The sequence below is a fragment of the Pipra filicauda genome, unplaced genomic scaffold (assembly GCF_003945595.2).
Source record: "Pipra filicauda isolate LSUMZ 115617 unplaced genomic scaffold, ASM394559v2 scaffold85_size2586006_pilon, whole genome shotgun sequence".
Lineage (NCBI taxonomy): Eukaryota > Metazoa > Chordata > Aves > Passeriformes > Pipridae > Pipra > Pipra filicauda.
In genome coordinates this window covers 1,155,833-1,181,103 of record NW_024105042.1, presented here as the reverse complement: position 1 = coordinate 1,181,103, position 25,271 = coordinate 1,155,833, and the positions used below count along the sequence as shown (strand labels likewise).

At 43.5% G+C, this 25,271-nt stretch overlaps 1 protein-coding gene and 1 long non-coding RNA gene across 3 annotated transcripts in view; one reads left to right on the top strand and one right to left on the bottom strand.

Annotated features, from left to right (window-relative positions):
• The window catches only part of SH3PXD2A (SH3 and PX domains 2A), a 246,803-nt gene that overhangs the window by 123,066 nt on the left and 98,466 nt on the right, over nt 1–25,271 (bottom strand). For both annotated transcript variants that reach the window (XM_039390702.1, XM_027738618.2), the window contains exons 4-5: nt 18,705–18,781; nt 10,256–10,347 (exon numbers count right to left, since the gene is read on the bottom strand). In XM_039390702.1, the coding sequence (XP_039246636.1) occupies nt 10,256–10,347; nt 18,705–18,781 (169 nt within the window). The remainder of the gene's footprint in view (nt 1–10,255; nt 10,348–18,704; nt 18,782–25,271) is intronic.
• LOC120325158 lies at nt 12,635–16,471 on the top strand. The gene is made up of 3 exons (XR_005567038.1): nt 12,635–12,759; nt 15,230–15,333; nt 16,294–16,471. It is a non-coding gene; the product is annotated as an uncharacterized LOC120325158 (long non-coding RNA).

Below are 25,271 nucleotides of genomic sequence, written 5' to 3'. Positions count from 1 at the left end.
TGCAAAGCCGTTCTGCCAGATGTCTCTGTACAAGTCTGTTCACTCTACAGCCATCCTGCTGCTCAGTAGGAACAGGAACTGAGAGGTTCATTTTTGGTTAAATGTTTTCATGAAAAGATAACTCCTCTTTTACCCAGGTTTAGAGGATAATCAACATCTCCACAAAATAGTGCATTTTGATGGAAATAAGATTAATTTAATCTTAGCATCCTCAAGAACTATACAGCTCCCCTAGCAAGCGAGGACAACACTGAGGTTCTAATAATTAGAAAAAGGACCACCGACCTATCCGATGGGGAGCAGCAAAGACAGCAACACTGCTAATTCACGAGTGAACCAGGTCGGCTTCAAGTCTCTGATGAACACTGTCTCTGGCATGAGTCATTCACACTTCATTCCCAGCACACTTGGATGGGAAAGGAAAAGGTTTATCTGTTAGATATGGTACCCCAGCCATCCTAACCCGACAGCTGTTGCAATGGTTGACTTCTCATAAAGCAAAATAGACATGTTTTGGTCCCCAACTTTCGACATTTTATTCTTCCTTTATATTTTCAAGCACTAGGTATCTCAGGTTACTAGTGATTTTTTGTGGTGGTTCCCAAATGAGCCTGAACTGCTCTGATTTTTCAAACCCACAAGACTGTAATTGAAAGCAAATGTAATCAGACATATACAGTGTTCTGAGGTTCACCACAGTGTACTGCAGTCAGCATTACTGGAGTGGCTAGTAAAACTCCTTAGAGCTGGGAAGCAAACACAGCTTGCAAGAATCCAGCAAATAACCAGCATTTATTAGATTAGACTAAAGTATTGCAAAGCCACAGTCAATCCTCTATTCACTATATATCCGAGGTCTGTTTATGAACATCTTTCCTGAGCTTAGGCCAATGGTTTTAAGAGAGTGAATAGAAACAAGGAAAGAATTCTACTTTTAACACAACAAATTCTGCAATCCTTACATCAGCGTCAATCTCAAATAGTCCATTACTGTCAGCAGGGTAATTCCAATCAAACTCTGGCATAACTGGAAAAAGAAAGAGGCCCAAAGACAAAGGGTATCTTTGAACCCAGACACACAGCTCTAGCTAGAGATAAGCAGTAGCAAATCCCTTCCATAAACCTCCCAAACAAGACACAAGCATTAAAAGGGGTGGGGGAAATGGGGGGGGTGTTAATTGAATTCCCACTGGCTCTTGAGTCTGCACTTAAAAGCAGGTCTAGGGTTATCTGTGAAATTTCAATTAAATCAAAACCTTTGATAACATGATAAGTCACTCCAGAGTTTGGAGTCAAAACATGTTGTTATTTGATCCTCTGCTCGTGTTTCTGGGAATGGCACGCATGAAAGACAGTCAGCTGCAGACCAGTCAAGAAGATGGAAAGGGTGGAAATGAATCTACCAATAGATCACTGTCTCCTTCAGCCAGAGCCACTTGAGGTCTGGTATTTTTTTTATACATCCAAAGTCCTAAAGGCACCCTATTCCTCAAGAGACAGAAGAACAGAGCAACAGAAATCATCTTGGACGTGTGCAGCACTCCAGGGCACGGTTCCCTACTGCCACAAAAGTTTTTCATTTCTGGACTTGCTACAAGCAACACTTTAACCAACAACAGCATTGGAAGCTGAATGCAAACCTCTGTGATGGACACAAAACACTGAGACCTGCATATGTAAGTGCAAATCCTTTGGTGGACCAGGGTGAACAGGTGAAGCCAGATACACCAAATAATAATATGATTCAGCCAAGCCAGAAACAAAACCAAGCTCTCATAACAACAAAAAGCAGGAGGCAGCAGCTTTCCAGAGAGATCTGACTTGCTTTACCTGTTGTTCAGCACCCTTTGATTGCTAACGCTTCTTCCTTTCTCTTCAGAGGCAACTGCTGGATGCTAAGGGAAATGCCTGAGACTCTCAAAGTCCTGTTTACCAAAGAATATAACCTTTATTTCCCAGTGTTTAGATGGAAACGCTTCACCTTAAATAAATGTGAGATGTCAACTCCACCTTGTCTGTGGATACATTTTAAGCAATGGCTTCCCTTGTGGCATATAGTACAGCCTAATAAAACCCCATCAAATGTAATGGGAAGCCTTACCTTGCCTCCAAACAGTTCAGAATCACACACAGGGTCACACTAGGCATGTGTACATGAGAAAAACCCTCTTTTTATAACCATTGAGGCTACTGATCCTCAGCAGTGCTAAAAACAAAGGGACTCTCTAGATAAGCAATGTCAAAATTACACAGCAATCAACAATAGGAAGAGCAGAGCACTGAAAAATCCCATCTGACCCCAGGCGCCACTGGGGGATAATTTATCACCCTGGCAGCAAACACCCCATTGAGCACGTCTGTCCCCAGTGCCTTCCTCTTCGGAGTGGAAAAAGATTTTCATTAAACAATAGTGTGACCATATTAAATATAGACACAGCAATGACAAGCTGAATTCTTCTCCATGATATAATTATATTTGCAACATAAGCTGCCTAGTCTTGTCTTCCAGAGAAGTAACACACAGAGGACAAGACAGGCTATATTCAATTCCGTCATGTCAGTGAATAGAAAACCCCACCCCATCTCCTCCTGCCTGGCAGGTCATGAGTCAATGGTGACACATATCTCAGTGCATGCAATTAACCTGCTAGCAGGGGCTCACCAGAACAAGAAATCCAGATAAGAGGAAGTCCCCATCCCTCTTCCTCTCCTCAGTTCCAGGCTTATCCACAAAGCACAGCAGGACTGGACACTTGTCTTCCACACAAACCTAAAGATCTCTCTTGTGTCTATCAGCATGGGCCATTCAACCCTGTGGGCTGCCCCTATTCTGGGGCAAGTATCCAAACCAGGTACAGGCAAACCAAGTATCACCAGTCTTTAAACAGAGAACTCCAGAAGATCCTGTGACACTGAGCCAAACCTCTCTACAAGTGAGGGCTCAAGGACAACTGGTGCCCTAAATCTTTCACAACAAGCTTGATAACCTCTGAATCCAGTTATTTTGGTTCTGCTCCCATCCTGCCTCATTAGCCCAGGCTTCCCCCACTGCCAGGTGAGCATATTTACTCCTTTTGACTTCCTAACTGCTTTTGCATCTAGAAACACCACCACAACAAACTTTCCTGACAAATTTTGGAAGTAATGTTTCTTCCAATGTTGACTGATGATTTTAAAACAAATTATTTTTCTAACTGATCATTTCTAAAAACATATTATGTCAGGAATGAACATTACCAGAATCAAATCCTCTTAGCAAATCTCTGAAACCATACCACTGCAATCAATCTGCAGGTACAGCAAGGAGATGTGAGAGGCCTTTCCAACATCACAAAATAAATCAATGAGACAGTAAGAAGCAGATTTCCCAACCCCCTGCATTAACCACTCAACTTCTCTTCACCGCAAGGAAGGAATTTTATGTGTTAAGTTAAACATTAAGCAAACTATTACTTTCTAATCTACAAAAAAAACATTGGCAAATTATCAGCAGTGATTGTTCCTTTAGTATAAGAACAAAAATAACTGGACAGGAAAAAAGCCCTTGAGCCAACAGGCCTGGCATATAGTTTTTCTAAAGGCAATATCTCCACATTTCAAAACACCTCTTCAGTCACTACTCTTCTACAGAGAAACAAAAAAAAATTATTTTGAATTTGTGCTCATAAACAGTGAACTAATCTAGCACTGACACTACTCTCGTGTTTGGCCTCAATGAGGCAGTGTCCGTTGCCTCTGCTGAAGCTGCTGGGTTTTGGCAAGGCTCTGATCTCATTCTCATAATGATGAATTTCAACTAAGTCTGGTTATTCTTAATCCATCCTGTGCCCGTGACTTTTAAACCCTGCAGCCTGCTCATAACCAATCCAGGCAAAAGCTATTTCTGTACATTTGGCCGCCAGTGCCAAGTGTCAATACATTAAACTGTCTTTGCTCCTCTCAGCTCTGTGTCCTTTCACAGTCAGACCTAAAAGCATGAGCAAACCCAAATGTGATACTCAAGGCAAGGGATAAAAGCTCTTGCTGTACAGTAACAGCAGTAACATATGCTGTTCCAACTGCCACACTTCTACTGCTTTCTTTTGTAGTTGCTGCTTGATATTTATCTGCATATAATTTCTTTTTTCATTTTCTGCATGAGTAGCAAAAAAGATTCAAATCTTTTCTCAGGAAGGCTGAGTTATTTGCTTGTATCACCAATGCTGCAGCCAGTAGCAAATTTCAATATCCTCTACTTGATATTCCAGTACAAATCGTTTATAGGTTGCAAACAAAAGGGAAAGTCCCATGTGAAACTAAAGAAGAGAACAAGTAATGAATCTGTTATTTCCTTTTTTCCATTCCTGCATTGGCTTAGTTTATTTAAGATAACGATCTCCAAGTGAGACCTTCCAAAGATCATAAGCACTGATGAAAGGCAGCACACACTGTCGGGGTATCCAGAGCCCCATCTGACAATGGCTGCGCCCCAGAGACTGAGCTCCTGCTCTCCAGGTCAGAGGGGGCACAACTGGGGATCAGCCACACTGGACTCCTCTATTTCTGGGGCACAAGGCTGCCTGACCTCTCAGCCACATATTTGTGACAATCCCACACCGGGAGCAGGACACTGTAAAGCACTTCTGCGATTTAGAAGCTGAAAAAAACATTTTCTCAACAATTTTAGGTGCTGAGGCCAAGTATTTGTAGTAAATGCAGCCCTAAAACAAGCACAACTGAGAAAATAAACACAGGTGCTCTACTACACAGATCTCAAAGAGCTGAGGTACCTAATTCCCAGTGAAATCAGTGAGAGCTGAGTGACTAGTTAGGAGTAGCCAAGCACAGTTCTTAGCAATCTCAGCCCTAACACGTTGTTGCATCCTTAGCTACCTAAATCTTGGTAAAGGTGAATAAACCATTTTTTGAAAATATTAACTTTTTCTTCTCTTCAGAACAGTGGGTTTTAATTGCTTTATCCTGTCACCATCTTTATTGAGTGCTTTTTCTGCTCCATTTTTTGTAATTTACTTTCCGGGAGGAAAAAAAATCACAGAAAAATAAAACCTCCATCTTTGCATTTCTTAGGGAAATTAATTACCATTCTGCATCTCTGAAGTGGAACGAATTTCCCAAATAAAATGCACGCATTGAGAAGTCATCATAACAGTGCCAAGTGCAGACTGTAACACCAATTGTCATCAAATGGTGCTGACCACATTCCTAAAGGATGTGGAAATTATCTGTACTGTAAGTCCTGTAAAAAAGAGCAATCACAAAAAAAGAATTTCAGCTTTTCTCATAACACATCTGCTCAGAGGCTCAGCTGTCCAATGTGTTGGGAAAAACAATTCAAAAGGGGTGAAATATAAGAGATGAACTGTAAGAGAAAATATTTCCATAATATCAAACAAATAAGAATAAATGTAGATATTTTACACATGAACAACTTTCCTCCTCTACCAATAGGTAACTGAATTATTATTACAGAGCAGATCAAAGTACATTTGGGAAACAGAAATATTTCTATGTAAACACAGTCATGCTCTTAGAAAAAAAGGTGTATTAGAGAATTGTGCTTTAGCACCAGTAGGCTCATAAACTAAAGCAGTTTCCTTAACATGATCACTGCATTACCCTGGCAACTTCTTTCCAGTGTCATTATCAGGACATGTAATACATGAAGAATAAAGGGAGAATGCAGCTTCCATTTTACAGTGGCTGCCTGGCATCAGAGTATCTGAGCGTTACACCAATATTTATGCAATAAAGATAGGATCAGTAAAGCTCATGGCTACAGACCACAATAATTTCTGTTCTTTAGTAAAGGCACCTTCAGCAATAAATCCATTTTCTGTATCAACCCTTGTAATATTATGCTGCGTACCTAATAAGTCCCCTAGTTTTTCTGGATTTGCATATTGTTTGAAAATTGTGTTATGGTTCTTCCAGGCAAAATATTCTCAGATATTGAACACTGCTTTAAATTCAGCTGTTAATATTAATAGCGGTAGTTTAAACAGAAATCTTGTTTGAGCCTGCATGCATTTCTGTAGAGGGAGTACTGGAGAACTGAATCCTTGGCTCTTGATCTACTTTTTAGACTAGATCTAGACCCAGAAAGAAAAAACAAACTCTCACAAGAGTGGTCTGGCTGTGATATTTTGAACCTATCTACAAAAAAACCCTAAAAGCAGTGGACCATATGCAGTGTCTAATTGATTAATCCTACTCTTTGAGTACTTCTGTTATTTCTAGTAAAAAAGAACTATTAAAAAAATTGGTTTCTGAGATTTTGTTTGTTGACTGTGAGCCCTGGCCTGACCTCAGCCTTGAATTTAAATCCCCAGTAGAAATCTGAAATTAATCCACCTCTGTTTTAGTTATCAGTAATTATAATTATTAACAGAAGTATCCAGTAAATGAATGGCTTTCAGTGGCATGGTGTTTTAACTTGGAACAATGGATAAATAAAAATGCACTTCCTTCTCACTTTACAATGTCTTTTCCCATAGCATTGTCTCTTCCCATAGCAGTGCAGAATCTGGTCCTTACATAGGCATGGTAAAAGACACAAGCCCACCCATGTGCCTACAGACATTGATGTTTGCTCAAGCACTAAAATGCCACATATTAGAAACCTAAGCAGTTGAAAGCTGCTCCTCCTGTACACGGCTGAATGTTTGATGCTTGATTCCTCTGCAGCTAATTCACAGAGTGGAGTGAAGCAGCTGCCCTGGGAACACTGGCACTGGAGCTCCAAACCCTGCCTTGCTCATCAGTGCTCCCATGGCCTGAAGCTCCCTTGAAAATGCCATGTTTTCACCATGTGAAACAGCCTGAGAGAGCTCCCAGACCATTCCACAGAGGAATTTAGTGTCCTCCTATGGTCTGTCCCATGCAGCATTAAGGAAACCTGCTGTTGGGAGCTATCTGACCTAGAGCTGTTTCCATAGGCAGGAGCAGGCTCAGAGGAGACTGTCAGCCAGTTCAAACAATGAGATTTCTTGAGACATGTCTTGAGGTCTCTGCCTGTAAGCTACTGTACCCAGGAGAGGTTTAATGGGCTGAAAGGAATACCTTGTGCCTATTGTCACAGGACTCGAAAGCCTGGACCATCACCAAAACAGGAAACGGAAAACCTAAGCTGTGAATCCAACTGAACAAATTGGCTGGATTAATACAGTGTTGGGAAAGCCCTGCTTTTATTACAGTTGGACTGTGTGTGCTGCTCAGCACTGAGGGCAATCAGAGCACGGCAGCAGTAGGAAATGACTCTGTAGGGAGCAGCTGGCAAACCAAACACGGCATAACCCATAGAGGACTGCACAAAGAAGCAGGGAGGAGGCAAGGGTAGGGCAGATGAAGGGTTGTAAGAAAGAAGCCAGCATCACGTCTGTAAAAGTGCCTAAGGGACAACAGGGGAATTTTGGTTTCTTTCAGGACAGTAGAACAGGAGTGAAGGGCACAGCTTTGCAGCTGAATTACTGCACCAATACATAGATTAGTGCATCATCACAAGTCACGGATTAGCAGCTAAAGGCATGGATACCTCTCTCACATCCCAGGTGTGGCACTTTTTTGTGCCTCTTCCCTTGAAGTTTAAGCTTCCATGTTTTTTTGTCTGGAAGCATATGCTCAATCGCTGCTCTGCAGACATGCAATAAGCCAATGGACTCTCTAGGCTGAGCAACCCAAATGCCCATGGGATTAAGGCTACACTCCTGGAAATTAGTTAATTAAACTCTAGGTCAAGCTTTGTCTTATGAGGCCAGGCAGCTGCAGAAAAACTGAGTAGGTCAACATGAAACTAAAGATTGTCTCATTGCACACAGAAGGAAGACATGAAGGTAACACAAGCTATTCTGTCCTGCCATCCCTTGGTAGCTGAGTCTCTTGCTTGTTCTTCTTCAACTCAGCAAGAAGAATGCCATGTCTATGCTGATAGATCAACATACAAACTACCTCTGCGCTGAGGGCTTAAAGAAGCAGCTGAGAAATAGATGAAATAATTAGGATAGTGTAGATGCTGCCCCCAGGCTACAGCCCTACCACCCCCAGTGAGATGAATGATGGACCACAAGGCCCAGGGAAGCCTGAATTCCTAGGGCTTGGGCGTCACTGGCCCACTGTTTCTGGAGGGGCTTGGCAGAGTAGCAAAATGAGCAAAGAAATTGGGATTTCTCTGTCTGATTGTGCTCCTTCCTGCAGTGTCTGCTAAGGTTCAGAATAGCCCTGGAGGTGTCCTTCCCCCGGACCCTACACAGTGGTCCAGTGAGCCTCAGATCTCCTCCCTTCCCCCTCAGTTCATAGAAGAAAAACACTAAGATGTTTCTGTTGGCTTTTACATCATCTTTTTGTAGAGACTAATCTTCAGTTTCAACAATACATCTTTTGTGAAGCACTCCCAGCAGAAACCTTAGACACCTTCTCTAAGATCTGTTTGCTTACAGAAGATGAGGTAGGATTTGTTTAAACCCAGTTAGATTAATGTCTTGCAGACATTAGTGAAGTGAGATTTAATCAGGTTATTGCTCTACATTTTCCAGGGAAATAAATCACACTTATTACTAGGTTGGAATAGGATGCAAGGCTTGGGCTGAGAACATTTACTCTTTTTTGTTTTTCCAGAGGGGAGTGAAGGGATAACTTGAAAATTGGTGCAAGGCTGTCGAATTGGGAGCTCAGCAAAAGGCCCTCAACAAGTTGGAGGTGGGAAAAGGGAAAGCAACTAGTGCAAGTCTGAGGGTGGGCTTTGGTGCCAATCCCCTGCCTTGCAGAGGCACTGTAAGATCTGTATCAGTACAGAAGGCAGTCAGGAGCTTAAATCAGACTCTCAACATCCATTTGAGATTCTCCATGTGAAGTCCTCCATAGCTCTTGGGACATCACTAATCTTCTGAGTGTCTATTTCTGCCCGGCCCACGTGTCTCTGCATTGAAGGTAGTTGTGGGATCAAGCAACCTTTGCAAATATACTTACAGACTCTAAATGGAAACTGATAGTCAGCAGGTCTCACAGTGTAGGCTTACCTTGTTGCAATGGTTTCTAAGTTTGCAAGATATGTTTAACAGTGTACAAGCAACTGTATTTTTTCATGCCAAACATTTTTCTAAAACAAGGCTGACTAGGAAACTAAAATAAAGCAGCTCTTTATCCAGGTTTTAAATTAAAAACCGCTCTTTTCCTCATTTAAGAAACAAAAAAGACTTTGCTCTCAGCTTTACCAGTAGTGGTTTTTTTTAGTATGCATGCTAATACATCCCCTTGTATAAAACCATGCATGTGCAGGAGACGAAGTTTGGGAAATCAAATTGTAAAGGTTCTCTCCCTTCTACCACCATGGGAACAGAGAGTTGAAGCCAATACGAATCTTTCCACTTAGTAAAGGTTTGCATGCATTTAAGTGCCCAAAACCCAGGAGCTTTACATACATTTCCCCTTATCCAATTGGCTGCACAAACACCAGAGAAAGCAAATTACGGTAATGCAGCCTGCAATCAAGTTTCAAATCATGCAACAAAGCAGCAAAAAACACAATGGAATCAAGTCAAAATCTTATTATGGACCACAATAAAACATCCTGTTCAGTATGAGGGAGAAAAGGAAATACCAAGCAAGGCAGCACTGTTGCTTGTAAATACCCTTCTGCCAATGCTTTCCCTGGATAAATTAGTCCTCTGAACCCTAACTGCATCAGCATGAATCAGCCTGTCTGCTGCAAGGGAAAGGCTGCAATTCTGTTTCATGTTTAATGGGAACTCTTTTCTCTGCCTTTTTTTGGCTTCCTGCTTAGAAAGAATAGACTCTCTAGAGACAATTCTGGATCTGGACCACAGTCTTCCTCCCTTCAAATAACTAAGTATCTCTGGGCAGGAGTACATTTAAAGAAGCAGATGGTGATTATTAGCCAAGTGCTTACTGGCAGGATTTCCCCCTGATATTCAGCCAATGCTTTTGGGAACTAAATGACTTTTTGGTGATAACTATCAGGTAAAACCCATAAGCCAGGGGAGGTTCCCTCATTAGAATCATCAGCAAGAAACAATGTGAAGGTGGGTGGAGGATGGCTGAAAATTGTGTCTGAGGGTTGCTTGACTCCCTTGTCCTCCACACACCCAACGTTGTGCGTGACTGCTGGGCATTCTCTAGGTAGTGCTCGAAAGCTACAAAATCAGTTCCCACACCTACACACCAGTAATAAAAACAAATGACCTTTTCCTTCCAGCTAATCAAAATGTACTGGGCAGCACTGGAAATCCATCACAGCACTTACTCTTTTGGAGGGTTAAGGTCTTCCGGGCGAGCCTCGAAAAACCTGAAGACTTCATCGCACTGGGAAATATGAGGAGGAAGCCGAACCAGTGCCTGTAAAACAAAACAGGGAGGGAGAAGCACTTAGACAAGTCAAGTTCAAAACATGGCCTCAAACATATAAGCTACCAAGCAAGAGGAGGTAAAACAGCCCTGGTAGGGGGAAAGGAATACTAACAGAAAACATCACACCTGGCTACTTACCTGAGAAGAAAGGAAACAGAATGTCTTCACTGCAAATGTCAAGTAGGATGCAATGAATTCAGACAAGCAGTGGTTCTTAGAGCCAGCCAATGTAATTTTTCTGCCATGTGTACAAGAGCAGAATTTGGTCTACATGTGCAAAACCATAACACTGAGTAGATAAGTGTTCTGTGGCTGGGACAGTCTCTGTGACATGGGCTTGGACAGCACCTCAATCAATGGGTTTACAGGCCCACAAATTCAAGCAGTGAAAATCAACACCCACTAATACAAAAGGTTAATGTGCTTCATAAAGCTTTCCATTAAGCACTGTCAACAGAAAAAGCAGAGTTTTCTAAAAAAAAAAAATCCCATAACCAAACCAAACAACACACTGCTCCTAAATTAACAGGAAAGGAAGTTTGATTAAGCGTCTGGAAAAAAACGCCAACCAAAAAAAAAACCAAATCACAGAGAGGCTGTTTCTGCATGAAGGTTTCACAGCACGTCCTGGCTAACAATGTCCAGGCACTTGCCATGGCAGAGGTACACAGTGCTTGTCACATTCAGCAACAGTTATGTACAGTCAACCGCACTATGTCAAAGTGTACTGGAAAGAGAAACTTCAACAAGACAAGCACACAAGGCAGAAATGTGCTATGAATTTGCTGTTCAGAATCTATAGCTTGGTGGTACTAAAAGAGGCCAAAGAGCTGTCTCCAGCCCACACAGGGGGGGCTCTGTGATTGCCTCCAGAAATGTCAAGCAGGAGCAGAAAAGAGGCTGGACTTCACCTCCTCCTGTGTTATGCTGAAAATAGGCCACAGGTTAAATATAGACCAAGCTTCTTAGAGTTGCTGTAAACCTGTTTGACAAAATGAGATTGTCTGGCTCTTCTGCTAGTTGAAAATAGGACAAACAATCTTGAAAGATGGATGAAAAACTGCACCAGAGCTAAATGAAGATGCATTAGGGCAAACAGGTTATACTAACCATGAGACATCTGACTGATCTTGGTCAGACACACCAGAAGGCCCAAGCAAAGCACAAAGGCAGGACAGGGCAGTTGGTTACCCTCACAGCTGTTTTTAACCAGGCTTTAGAAGTGGCCAGATTTGTTTCCAAGTCCACTTTTGCTTGGGGATGTGAAGGAAAAGAGCTGAAAAAATACTGCTCGGAAACTGCAGGTCTCCAGTATTAAATGATGGTGTCTTTTTTTTGAGGTGGTCAGAAATTCAAAGTCAAGTGTGTCCTCCCTCTTTTCCCTGGTGGAGGGATGATATAAAAATACTAGGAAAATCCATTTGGTATCACTAGGCCTGTGAAGAACGAGGTCCTGGCCCTTGGTCACATGCACTATAGAGCAGAAGAAGATGCCTAGCAATGAGGAAGCAGCATCAGATACAGAAGCTGGTGGGTCCAAGTGCTGGGGCATGCACCACTGACTGCTGCACTAACACAGGATGAAATGTAACAGCAGGAAAAGCACTTTTATGAGAACTAAGGATGCCCTGGTCCCCACCGCTGTCTGTTCAATCTTGCCTAAAAGCACAGCAAAGGTGAGAGTTCTCTGCCCTTACTTCTATTCTATGTAAACACATGCATCCAGCTGGCAAACCAGGAATAACGCTGGAAAGTCAGGAACTGCCCAGGAATAATGATCACAGCATTTTGAAAGAGAAATGCCTCCACAGCATGGGCTAACAATGACATAGACAACATTAAAGCATGTTGTTTTATTCATTTGCATCTCAAACAGGAGACAGATGTACACGGCAAAGCAATACTGTCTAACCATCAGTGGATGGGGCTGAGATTTAGCAATGGCTCTATTACTAATGCCCTTTTTGGTTAGGGCAGGTTACTTAACCTCTTTCCATCAAATTCAGCTGGGATATATCTTCAGTTACACCCTTTCAATGCTGAGCAATAACACTTACCTAATCTGCAGAAAGGTTAGGAGGCTCAGCTATTCAATATCTACAGTGTGTTTTGAAATCCCAAAGGGCTCGATCTTGCACAGTCAATGGGGCAAGAGCAAGCACTGCAAATGATACGTATCATTACTAGAGAAACACAAATACCCGAGTTACACCCATCACGGGGGCTCTTGGACATCAGACGCCTTCTCAAAGAGTCACCATTTCCCTACAGGTCACAGGTGCTCACCCTTTCCAACAACCAAGTTCCAGATATCAATACTGGAGGACTGAGTGGATTTTCAGTGATGGAGGAACACAAATCCTACCAAGCTGCTGTGGAGACTTTTGTTTCTAAATCAAGGTAAGCTTTAGGAAATCTGAACCCCCTGAATCAGTGGTTGGCTGCCTGTAAATCTCCAGAAGCACTGTGGTCCTGCTGAGACAAAGGGGGATAACTGAAAACCACCTCCATGACTCCAGGCCTTTGCAGGGAATGGATAAAAATCAAAGTCATTTCCACATCCAGCATCCACCTTCCCACCCTGGGGCAGGGCTGGCTCTCCTGCTTCTGAATCATCTCCCAAAGTGCTGCAATTTCCAGCCCTGTGCACGGAGACGGACTGAAATCCACCCCATAGTAACTTGCCATTGCATGTTTTTTGGGAAGCTGAGGTGTATAGTCCAGCCAATCAATTTTTACTTGTTTTTCTTAAGGAACAAAACCCTAAGAAGCGGTAAGAAAGGGTAAAAAAGTGCAAACAAAGAGTATAAAAGCAGTCAAAATCCATCTATTAATTTTGGATAGCACCAGGGAGAAGCAAAGCTCTTTAGAGAAACAAATGTGTCTTCAGCAAATACACAACATCTACCCAGGAACAAGCCAAGGCCAATGGGATTCCAGCAAGGAAACAAAAAGTGCATTTAGGTGATGAGGGACACCACTGTTACTCTGAAAGGGGAAAATGCAAGTTTCTGGTATTTCCAGCATGACAGAGCTGCAACAGCCTGAAGGAGAGATGTGTAAAGACAAAGAGGAAAAGAGATGATGAAAGGACAGAAAGGACAGGGAAGTGACATTCTTCTGGGGATGTGGAAACCAGAGGTAAATGCACACAGCTACAAACAGCAAGCATCCAGAAACAGCAAGGAACTTACACAGGAAAGGTGAGAGATAAAAAGTGCCAGTGAGCAGAATTCAGCCTTGCACAACCATCAAGTATTATCAGTAACAGCGCGTTTCCTTGCTCGGCGTGCGAAGGCGGACGTGCGCTGCTCAGCCCTCACGTGCTCCTTAGAAGACAGGCTTTTATGTGCTATTTCAGCCTGTAACGATGTCTGTCTCTCTATATTACAGGTTACGGACAGTCTCGCAGAGTGCATGACTTGAAAAGCTGTAACATCAGGCAGGGCATGAGCAGGCAGCCCTCGGAGCTGAGGAGGGCTGGCTGCTCACACAGCACCAGCCCACCGGCAGGAAGGCTGCTGGGTGCCACACATGGCATTCGGAGCCAACAGAGCACCAAGAGCAGGCAGGGGTTCATGGCTTAAGGTTACATGAACTGGAAACAGCTCTGTGGGACTGTATTACAGCTCAAAGGTTTCATGGAACACATGCACATGGGTATAAAACCCTGCAGGTGCTTGTAACGATGCATTGAGTGCTGTGGGTTGCATTTATGCGGATACATTTATAAAAAACTGACTACAGACATATATGTAGAGATAAACAGCACATGTGTAGGTGTGTGTGTATATAGGCACAGAATGAGTTCACCCCACTGAAGGTCATGCATCTTAAATGGGAGACTGGTCGTACTTGTCTGTCAACTTGTATAATCATTAGAGAAAGCACCTTCAGGGGGTCCTTTGTCTACCTTTCTATGGATGTCTGGCTCTTCATGGAGTGAATCACTGACTGTCTCTACACACCCTGTTGAGGCACTTCAGATGCACATCTTTTAGATCCCTAATGTCCAGATCTGCACACAAATACACAGTCAGCTCACAGTAATGCATGGTTATGACTCTCTGACTTTTCATGTAAGTTCTCCATTGTTTATCATTTTCATTAATATTAATCACTAGTGCCAGATGTTTGGGAATGGTCATGAGTCCAGCAAGGGGGAAGGTGGAATTAAAATAGATAAGTTCTCAGGACAAAGAAGTAAATTGTTTCATCTATGTGAAAACATCTTCTGTTTGGTTGAGAGCCTCAAGTAACTCCAAGCTTGAATTAATGCACTGAAGTATAGAGGGTGGATGGCAAACACTGATAGTCAGGCAGAGAAGTGGATGAAGAGTGCATGGTAGTGACTCAGACTGGAGAAGAAGTGAGAAAAAATAAAGAACTGAGGGAAGAAGGAAAGAGGGTGCAGAGTTTTGGAACCAACTGAAACATGTAAGGGCTTCTGGCATGGAAGGACCACAAGGCAATGGAAAGCCAGGCCCTGCTCCAGGTGCTGAGAGGGGTGTTGCAAATAACTAACCCTCATAACTGCAGCAGGTCTAAGTGTGTGAGGATTCTGAAATGTAGATTAAAAAAATACAGATAAAGTTTGAAGGTATTTCACTTAAACTCTTATTCTTGACCAGGACTATCACTCCATCTTCAATGAACACTAGTTTAGTTGTACAAGGGACAGAGAGAGAAATGTCTGTGTACGTGTCTCAACAGGTTCAAGAATTAAACCTTGACAGAAAGGCATGACTGAGAGACCAAGAGGGAGGTAATTATGTTTTTGAAGTATGGTCTCTCACATAGTGAACATTAATAAAAGAATGACCAGTACTTCCTGGCGTGGATGTGACTTGCTCATTTAATTTTTATTTAGGTGGTGTCCATTCGGGTACTCAAGTCTCAGTACAGAAAAGCCCCTAAGCTTCTACTTAAAGTCACATACAGTTGGGAAAACATGACGGCATGTGACAAATCCAGGTAAATGTTTGTGACAATGGGACTTCACATCTTAAGATCTTCCCTGCACAAAGATGCTTCCCTCAATTAGGACTGACACACACAAATACACAAGTCAGCAAATGCTGGCCAAAATCTTCCCAGAGGGTTGGGTAAGGAGAGATCGATATTTTTGTGAACCGCTGACCTGAGAGGTCTTTTTTGAACACAGGATTGTACATACTGGACAAACACTCACCAGAGGTGTGTTTGGGAGATCAAAAGGTTCATAAATAAAATACCACTGGGAAGAGAGGTCTATGAAGTTGCTCTTTCTTTCACATTGGCAAAAATTCTTAAACAAATTAAGAAAATCAGGCCCAATGAGCCCAGAAGACCTTAAATCACACTAAACTAATTCCAAGCCTACAGTTAAAAGGGAAATCATCCAGAGACACCAATTCCAGTGGGCAGCACACATTTACTGGGGAAAACACAGTTTGTTTGGTAACTCACTCAGGTTACCAGTAAAGATACCCAGATCCTGCACTTTCATGTTTACAGACGAGACAACTTCTGGAAATCTTCCCCTGTGTAGCCCACTCCTCCTGTTTCCATTGCAGTTTCTTGCAGCCTTAGCAAAACCACTGGCCTAGTTACCTCTGATGGAATTTCTCTAAGCTGGTACAATGCAATGAGGAGTCACCCAGGTATGAGTGCTACAGAGGGCCAGAAGGATCATGCCCCTGATACAGAACATTCTGCAGACCTCCTCTTGCTTCCCAAGTATTCCCACAAACTCTCAGACAGCCTCTGCCTGTCCCTGCTCCTGTGCCCGGCAGCAGCGGGGGAACAACAAACACATCCACACAGCAGGAGTCAAACCTGCTTCTCAGCCATGCAAATCACCAGGCTCTGACAGAGACAGTCTGCAAAAACAACAAATGGTTAAATATTTGCACCCTTCATTTACCAGGGTCCATTTGTACTTTGTCTTTCCAGGACAGGTGAAATGGATGGAGGACCTTCATCTTGCAAAAAAATTACCATGAACTTTGCATCTGGAACCTGCCTCCCTCCTCTGCTTCCTCACAGATTCCAGTGGACAGAGGTCTATTTTTTCATTTATTCGTTTTATTATCCCATGTCAGATTTATTCAATAAACTTCACCCACATCATTCCAGCATAATGCTCTAAATTTTTCAAAATTGTCAGCCTACACATTTTAGGACTAGCATGGGACATAAGCTTTGAACCCTTACAGAAGCAGAACTGAACTTGTCAAAATAATTCTCTTGCTCTACACTTCTGTACAATTCTCTAATGAGTCAAAATGTCTACTGGACAGGGGATGAAATGCAGAAAATGGGTAACACTTCCCAAGAAGTGGGCATGATCCCACTCTTGAGTCATGCACATGTAATGTCCAGGCATGGGTTTAGAGTGAAATGCAGGGGATGGGGAAAAAAAAATGGCATTCCTTTACTTTCCAGCACTGGCTGAAGGGCTCACCCACTTGCAGTGGGTGACTTGCAGTCACAATCAATGTCATACACTCTCCAACAAGACACATCCCTGGGGAATGGAAGAGTTAGTCAGGGCCTTCTTTCTTTAAAAGCCTGACACCCCATGCAGAAAGACACTATGGAGGATGTAGCCCTCTTGAAGCACTCACACAGACATGAGATGCAATTCCTGCTCAAGCTCTTCTGTGACTATAAGCCTTGCTCTGCAATGCCATCCAGACTTAAGTACCTTCTACTTTGAAGTACTGAGGCAAATTAAATACAAACTCCAGTAATACACAAATGAAATAAAAAGCCACTACATCAGGCACAAGAAGCATATGAGCCAGAGACCACTGGAAGCTGGGATAATACTCTGAAGAAGTCATTATAGGTTTGTCATGCTCAGTGCTGAGCACCACTGTCACTGCTGCTGGAAAAAGGAAACACTGGGCTGGGGGAAACTGGGCTAATCCAACCTGGCTGGGTTTATGTTCACAAAATCAGCACCTATTAATATACAGATTAAGTAAACAGCTTGGCTTCAGGGAAGCATCCAGCCGTGTCTGGGCAGCAGCAGCAGATCTGAACCAAAGTGAAACCATTCTATGATTCTATGCTTCTGTGACCCGAGCCAGACTTCTTCAGAAGAGAAAAAAGGAAATGAGAACAAAAATCACAGCACCTTGGTGTTAACAAATGTGCCAGCAGCCGATGCCACAACACATCTCTCGGCCATGACCAGTGGAGTGCCAGCAGGCCTGGCCAGGTCAGGTCAGGTCTGTCTGGAGCACAGACAACAGGGTCACAGAGAACTGGCTGCCCCCACAGCACAAGTCACTGCTTTCTCCACCATGCATCTGTTGAGTGAACCCTGACATCAGCCAGCCCTCATCGCTCCTGTCGCCAGCAGTTCCTGTCTGAAGGAGGCGGCTGGGGACTCAGTGAAACCCTACATATTTTAAAGACAGCCATTCAGCTGCCAGCAGGAAGACAGTGCATTAATTGTCACACAAAAAAGCCTGATCTTATGAGATAAGACTTTAATTAAGCTTCCTTGCCCTGGGGGTGCAGATGGCATGGGTTTCACCACCAGCCCCAGCATGCCTCAGGCACTTTGGCAATCTGCTTCCAATTTTGCAGGAGCAAATGTCTGACTGGAGAAGTTCTTGGGAGTGCATTTTTTCCCCCTCCACCTGCTCCTCTGGTTTTCTAAAAATGGAAAGAAACGTCATGGGAAATAAGAGAGGAAGTCTCCGGTTTAAATTATGTGCTGATGTGCTTGATACTTCTACAAAAACTGGGAATCCTCCTTTCTTAGAAACAACTTTTAATCTACTGACAGAGGATTAATTATCATCATATCATAAACTCTAGGCTAGAAAGGAAAGATTAGGTGACTTAATATTCTTCTCAACAGAGCTGTGCTTTTCTGTCCTGCAATACATTTCCAGGCTTTCACTCATCAGGAAAGCACTCCTAGAAGACACTGGTACACCCTCAGTGCTGTGCCAGTCGGCACTGTCCTCATGTGGCACTGCAGGATAGACAGACAGGAAACAGAAAAAAACATCATCTTAGTTGTGCTTCTCTGCCTCTCAGCTCCTGAGTCATTGTGGTTGATGTAGAAATAAAATTCACATTTAGGGCAGATGAGGCTTAGAGCCTTTACTGAGGAAACGAGGCACCAACCCAGTGCATAAAGTTTGCATGGCAAAATGCTACGAGGACCCTGGGAGCAAACAGTGTCCTGTTTCCACCTGCCCTGTTAGTCTTGGTGGTGTTTGGGAAGGACCATATTCCCTGTGATAGACTCAACACACTGCCTGTCAGCAGTATCCATCAGGGAAAGCCCAGCACTGAGCCCCCACACATCAGGGCTGCCCAGCACCCCTCGGAGCTCTTACCCTGCAGTACTCGTCGATGGGCTTTAGCCTCTTCACAGCTACGTCTCGGACATGGCTCCTCCGGAACAGAATCTTGCCTAAGGAAGGAACAGATGAAAGGGGAAGGTTAGGGGCATCAGCTGCCATGTGAGATAGCACAACAGCACCAAGAAGAAAGGTCAGCAGACAGGGTTTCATTCCTGGCTCCAACCATGGCTGTCAGCAGTGCCAGTGGCCGAGCTCTGCAACCCCATTATGTTCCCAGCTGAGAAGTTCCAGAGCTTGAGAGGTTCACAGAGCTGCAGCTCTGTGTGAGTGCAGCCCCCCATCACTACAAGTCACACAGGATGGCACACTTGAAGGAGGTGTGAGCAACAGATCCACTCTTGCTCTCAGAGCAAACTGCACAGAAAGGCATTGCAGGGCAGGCAGCAGAGAGGTGTGGGGAGACAGTAATTACAGCAGCGTCCATGGCACTTCTTGAAACTGGACGCTGCTGTCTTAAGTTTGCACAGGAAATGCAGCACATGGTCAAGAACTACCAAAGGCACAGCAGCTCTGTGAACCCTTAGTGACTGCCACCAAAGCCCTGCTTGTATGAGCCACCAGAAGGAAGTCTCTACATAAGAGACTAATGGGATAGAGGGAGTTTTTCTGGTTTCATCCTGTAGATAACACAAAAGGACTTGGTTCCCTTTTAGTGATGGCACTGTCCTGGAATGGACCAAAACTATGTTATGACTTGCTACTACTTCAGGGTTACTTTGGCATGCTCATGCTGGCTGTGCAGGAAGCATTGCTGGGGTGGGTAGGCTCCATCTACTTCCCAGCCAGCTGCCTCCCACTGTGGATGCTCCTGCCCTTGCAGGCAGGCAAACCGCACACCCAGCTCACAAGCAAATGCAAGGCTGTTAGTGACAGAGCCCTTATAAATCTGCAGAGAGAAACCAAATAATAGAAGAAAAATAAACAAACTCTTTTTTTGAAACTAAAAAAAAATAACAATCTCCATGTCCTTACTGGATGACATTTCTGCAAGCAGTTAAGATTAAATAAACGACTGGGGTTTGTGTGAAACTGATTGTAACAAAGTTTATCAAAATAATCTAGAAGCTGAGTTTCCCCACACACAAGGATGTCATAGAGTTGGTATTTTTCTGGCTAGAAAGGATTATATCTTCATATCCTTTTTTGGTGGTTTTCTTCCCTTTTCCTTTTGTGCTGTATTTCTTTTAATGTAATGAGACAAGAATAAATTATATGTTCTCCTTGTGGTGGAAGAAAACAGTATCTGCCAGCATTATTTAGTCCACGAAACGTCCATGTAAAAAAACCACGACATATATACCACTCCCTGCTCCAAACTTCTTCTGCCAACAGGCAAATAAGATACTCATCCATAGATCATGAGATAAGAAAATGGACCAGGAAGTTAAATCAGATCCAAAATCTGAATATGTGGCTTTGACTTTGTCATGATTACACAAGCTGAAAGGTTAATGAAATTACAGCCTTTAAGAGTCCAGTAGCAGAGGCTCTAAACCCTCCAAGACACTGCCCCTTTTGGTTGCCTTTTTCTACATAGCTGCTAATCTAGAAAGTGTTAAAGCCTTTTGTTTCAGACAGGAGAAAGTGGTTTATCTTCATCCCCAATCCTGGCAACAAAACAGTTTGTCCTGTGAGGTAAAGCCATTTCCTGGTGTCATAAATTTGTCTCTCTGGGTTCCCTGTGGTTATCTCATTACTAAGCTGGTGTTGAGCCATCCCAGTAGGATGTGCTGCCATGAGGTCAGAGAGCACAGGGGAAATCTTCAATTGGTGTCTGAGATGCTCATCTGGGCTTGAGTAATTTAGTGAAAAGCTGCTTGAGGAGGAAAGTGTCACTCCCATCTCCCTGCACTGATCCACTCTGGACACACCAAAACATTCCTGCTTTCCTGCTTCTCTGTCTGGTAAACTGTTAGAATTACCTGCCCTTCTAAAACATTTCTGATAGCCTCGAGGGTCACTGTGTACTTGTACTGTGTAACTAGAGTAAGCTGCTTTTTTGGAGGGAAGGGATGTAGGCATAGCTGTAGAGAAAAGACTAGTTCCTTTCTCAGTGCTCCAAAAATGTTGGTGTGGGAGATCTTGGTATTTTTTTGCAACTTTTATAAATACACTGCAAAGAGAAAGTGACATTTTGGAAACATTCTCACTTTCTGGCTTTCCTGTTTTCAGTTCAAGCCATGAGTCTAAAGTTGAACTGGTGACCATACAAAAACATTAAGGAACCAAAGACTTCAACACATTAAAAATCTCCTGTAAATGCAATTCGGCTTTCTTAAAAGTAATAATAAAGAATGTTATATTAAACAGAGTACAAAAAAACCCACAGGATATGATGAATCTTAATTCAGTCCTTAAATGGAGATGGAAAATATCAGGACAACTGTGGTGTTAGAACAAAACAAAGCCGAGAAGGTGCTTCCATTTTTATCCCTCCAATAAAAGAAAGATCTTCCCTCTACTACTGGAAGCTGGAAAAGGCTCAATGAGGCCTTTGGAGAAGATCTGTAGCTGCTTTGTCCAGTATGGCATTCAAAGTTGAGATCTGGAGGAGGCTGAGTATTTCAGAGCACCATGGAGTAGCAGTCAACAAATTAAAAAGCAAGAAGAAAAACAAAGACATTCCACAAGCACATCCAGTTCTGTTGGGCAGCAAGGAGGGACCCCCTCACAAATTCTGGAGGTCCTCAGGTGAAGAAGTCTCACTGACAGGGGTACTGAAGCACGTCTAAAGAGGGACAACTTCCCCACTGTCTGTCTGGGAAGACAGACTGTACTGACAGATCAGTCAAAGCCATCATGACCGAGCAGCAGGAACAACTGCAGATCCAGAAGTTGTTACTACTGCTTTCTCCAGTTCGCCTATTTGTCCTGGTCTTCCCCCAAAAGCAAGGGACGTCCCATCAGGACTGGAAAAGGAAGGTAATCCGAGAGACCCACGTTGTACATACTCTTTACATTCTCTAAGTGAGTGCAGACCCCATCAATGGAAAGCTTTGCCTAACAAGGTAGGTAGGATGACCCTAAAGAAATAATGAGAAGGCAGAGAGCAGAGCAGCAGGGGCACATCAGAGCCAGCGAGGAGCCCTGAGCACGGCAGCAGAAGGGAGCATTTCACCCAGAACAAACATGAAGTGGGGAAGTCCTGGGGTGGCTGGTAAATGCAGAACAGCCCAGGCAATTTCCTTGTGAGGGTGGAGTAGTGGTTCATGTGCCACTTGGCTTTTCCTCTGGGAAAAGCCACATCTCTAAGGAAGGGATCTATTCTACGCAAGTATATACAGTGCTGCTTCCGCTTTCCTGAATTTTACTGCAGCTCTTTTAAGCCTCCTCAAGCACTACAACCCCACTTTACAGAAGGATGAGCAGCTTTTTAACCATGCTGCAGCCTAGCTAGGAAGTGAACAGGAATTGTGCCTCAGATTCAGATGGGAATTTAAATGTTACATGAGACAGCGCTGTCTCATGCAAATATTTCATTCACCGGTGTGCCAGGCTTTGACAGGGCCAAGGGAGGTCTGGCACATGTTAGGAAGGCCTCCGAGGACAGCAGCACTTGGAAAGAAAGACATGGGAAAGACACAGGGCTCCAGCCCTGCTGCTAATGCAGGATAACAATATTTATTTTTATCCTTTTTTCTTTAAAGAAAATATTATTCCTAGGAAATTAATGTGGATAAGAGGCAAAGTATCATGTTTAGCAGAGTAGAGGACATCTTAAGTCATCCCTTCATCTCCCTGTATATATATATATATATATATATATATATATATATTCTTTAATTCCACGACCACACACCTCTTCTCTCACAAGACCTAAGTTTCCTTCTGTATACACAGTGGGTGCACAGAGTGGGAATAAGAAAGCTATGCAGGAGACTGTCTATCTGGCAGCTGCTGATTCTTCAAGCTTAAAGGCATCCTCTGAGTATCATTTTGTTCCTGCATGACCTCATACTTAGAGTAACACAGATTTTTAACAAATGACGTCCAAGAACAAACCAGCTAAAATGTATCCCAACACTCCCATTAGCCTACTAGTTTGTGCTGAGCATACTAGAAAGGTCCACAGCCTAATGCTTTGTAATGGTCAAGGACGTTGCTTGTGCAAGGAAGAAACCCAGCTCCTGGTGGGCTTGGTGACACTGCAGAGCACAGTGTGGAAGCAGGACAGCACCCAGTGCCACTAGGCAGAGAAACCTAAAAGTCCCCAACAGGATGGCCTAGCAGGAGAATCCAGCCTCTCCTCTTCAAGGAAGGGGGACATACGGCATATGCCCCTACAATCACAGCAGATGCCAGCTGTCAGCAGCTACTGCCCTTGACTGGCGATCTGTAAGCTCTAAGACAGCCTCTAAAGCACATCTCCCAATCACCCCTTTCACTGCCAAGGAGAGGTACAGCATATCGAGGCCTCTAGACCTCCTAGAGATGTCTTCACTCTTTTCCTGCCCCTGTGCCAGTGGCTCAGCCCTGAGCTGCCAGCTTGGTTGCTCTTTTAGAGCCAGGCAGTGAGAGGCAGCTGTGGTAGGGGCAACAAGGAGACAGGGAAATTGCTGTTAGCTCCTTTCCAAATCTACCAGACAACAGATCCACCTCTTGGTCTTGCTCTCTGATTGCTGAGATTGAGTCTCATTTGAAGGTACATCTGAGTGATGGATTGGTCTAAGGACACCAGTTGTTTCATGCAAAGAGCGTCTGCCAGAGATTAGGAGGAGAACAAACCCACTCTCAAAGGGATGATGGACAAATGCATATTCACATTTAACCTTCTATTTGAACACTTCAGAATGCAGTATGTGAAGCAAGCCATATGATAAATATTCAGTAGCAGACAGCCTGAAGACTGATTGGAAGCATTAATAATACTCTAATATATGATTTATGTTTAAAACAGACATGCTGCCTCTGACTACAGAACAGAACCTCCACAGCTGGAGCTTCTGTTAGTTCTGTCTCCAAAGAGCAGGAAGGAGCTCCTGCTTTTGCCTCTTCATGTTGTTCTTGTTATTGTGCTGTTGATTCTCTACCTTTTTTTTTTACATGAAAACCTGGGAGATGCCAGATCTGTATATATCACCAAGCAATATGTTCAAGCTAAGATCAACTTCTCAGAGAAGTCTGCTTATGAGATGAGGTCAGACTCTTTTTGCCGTTACACTGGGGCTGCATTGGTAAAAAAGAATACAGAATTCAGCCCTCATGCAGTTACAGGTTCTCCTTTTGAGCTAAGCAGTTTCCTCCAGTGTAACTAAGACCATTTTACTGCTCAAGTATTTTCATGACGGCTTCTACTCCTTATTAATATTTCTATACACCAAAGAGGCACAGGTCTGCAATCAAATATGACACAACCCCACCGTCAACCTATTTAAGCTGTGACATCCACCTCAGGGTCCTGCCTGAAACTCTCACACACCTGCCACACAATCTATCTCCCGAATGGAGCATTTAAACATGCACTGCCACCTTACAGTGAAAACAGACAAATCAACAGCACAGCACTACGGAATAGAAGAAAAAAGTTATTTTTCTCATACGATTGTCAATCAGATGGCAATCTGACAGCAGCCAGAAGGGAGGTGTGTTCCTTACAAGATAATGTCTTACTTTTATAGGGGGATTCCAGTTTCCATGGATTGTTTCATCCACGACTTCCTGGAGTCAGAAAGTCAGTGCCAGGGTCCTAACACTGATGGCATTTGCTCATGACAAAGAAAGGGGAGGGAAATGATTCATTGTGTTTCCACTATTGGGAGGGGAAAGGACTTTTTTAATAAGTAGAAATTCATGACAGAGTCAGAAGTGTTGGCTGAACTTGGCTTGCCAAAGCGCCTCAGCTGATAAAGGCCTTTGCTAATCAGCAGAAATTACTATGGAAGGTGACAAGAGGTGATGGAGACAGATGGGGCAGCCAAGAAAGCCACACAAGGAATAACAATATTGCCCTGAGATATGGGGAATGGAGGGGAGGGTGTCCTTGTGCCCTTGGATCCTGTTTTTAATTTGCCTAAGCTGCAATGTTAAAGAAAATCACTGAGAAGCAATAAAGCATGGGAAATAACATGGTTTTTAAAAAAGAGTAACACTGGGAAGAGAAACCTTCCTCCATTAGAAGCGATAAGCAGAATATGCCCTTATGTGAGTAATTACTAAGGGAAACCAGAGACAGGCAAGCAGTCAGGCTAGATTGCCTATCAGCAAAGAGCTCCTGCCTCTGAATCTGTCTGTTTTCCACTGCCTGGAAGGGGGGCTACTATCCTCCAGGGCCAACAACATCAGCTCTAGAACAGCTTTGCTAGTACACACTTTGGGAACTCAAGCATCAGGCACAGCTGGAAGGAAAAAAGCCATGAGCACCAATGCTGAAATTCAGGAGTGACAGATGGGGGCCATGGGGTTCAAAACTCAAGCAAACAGCTCTGTTACTGTTTGTACAGTGTTTTGCATAAGCCAAGACTACTTCATAATGTTCTATGTCCTGCTGCTATCACCCAAACAACCCCCTGCTCGTGTAATGTCTTCAGCTTCCCCAGCTGC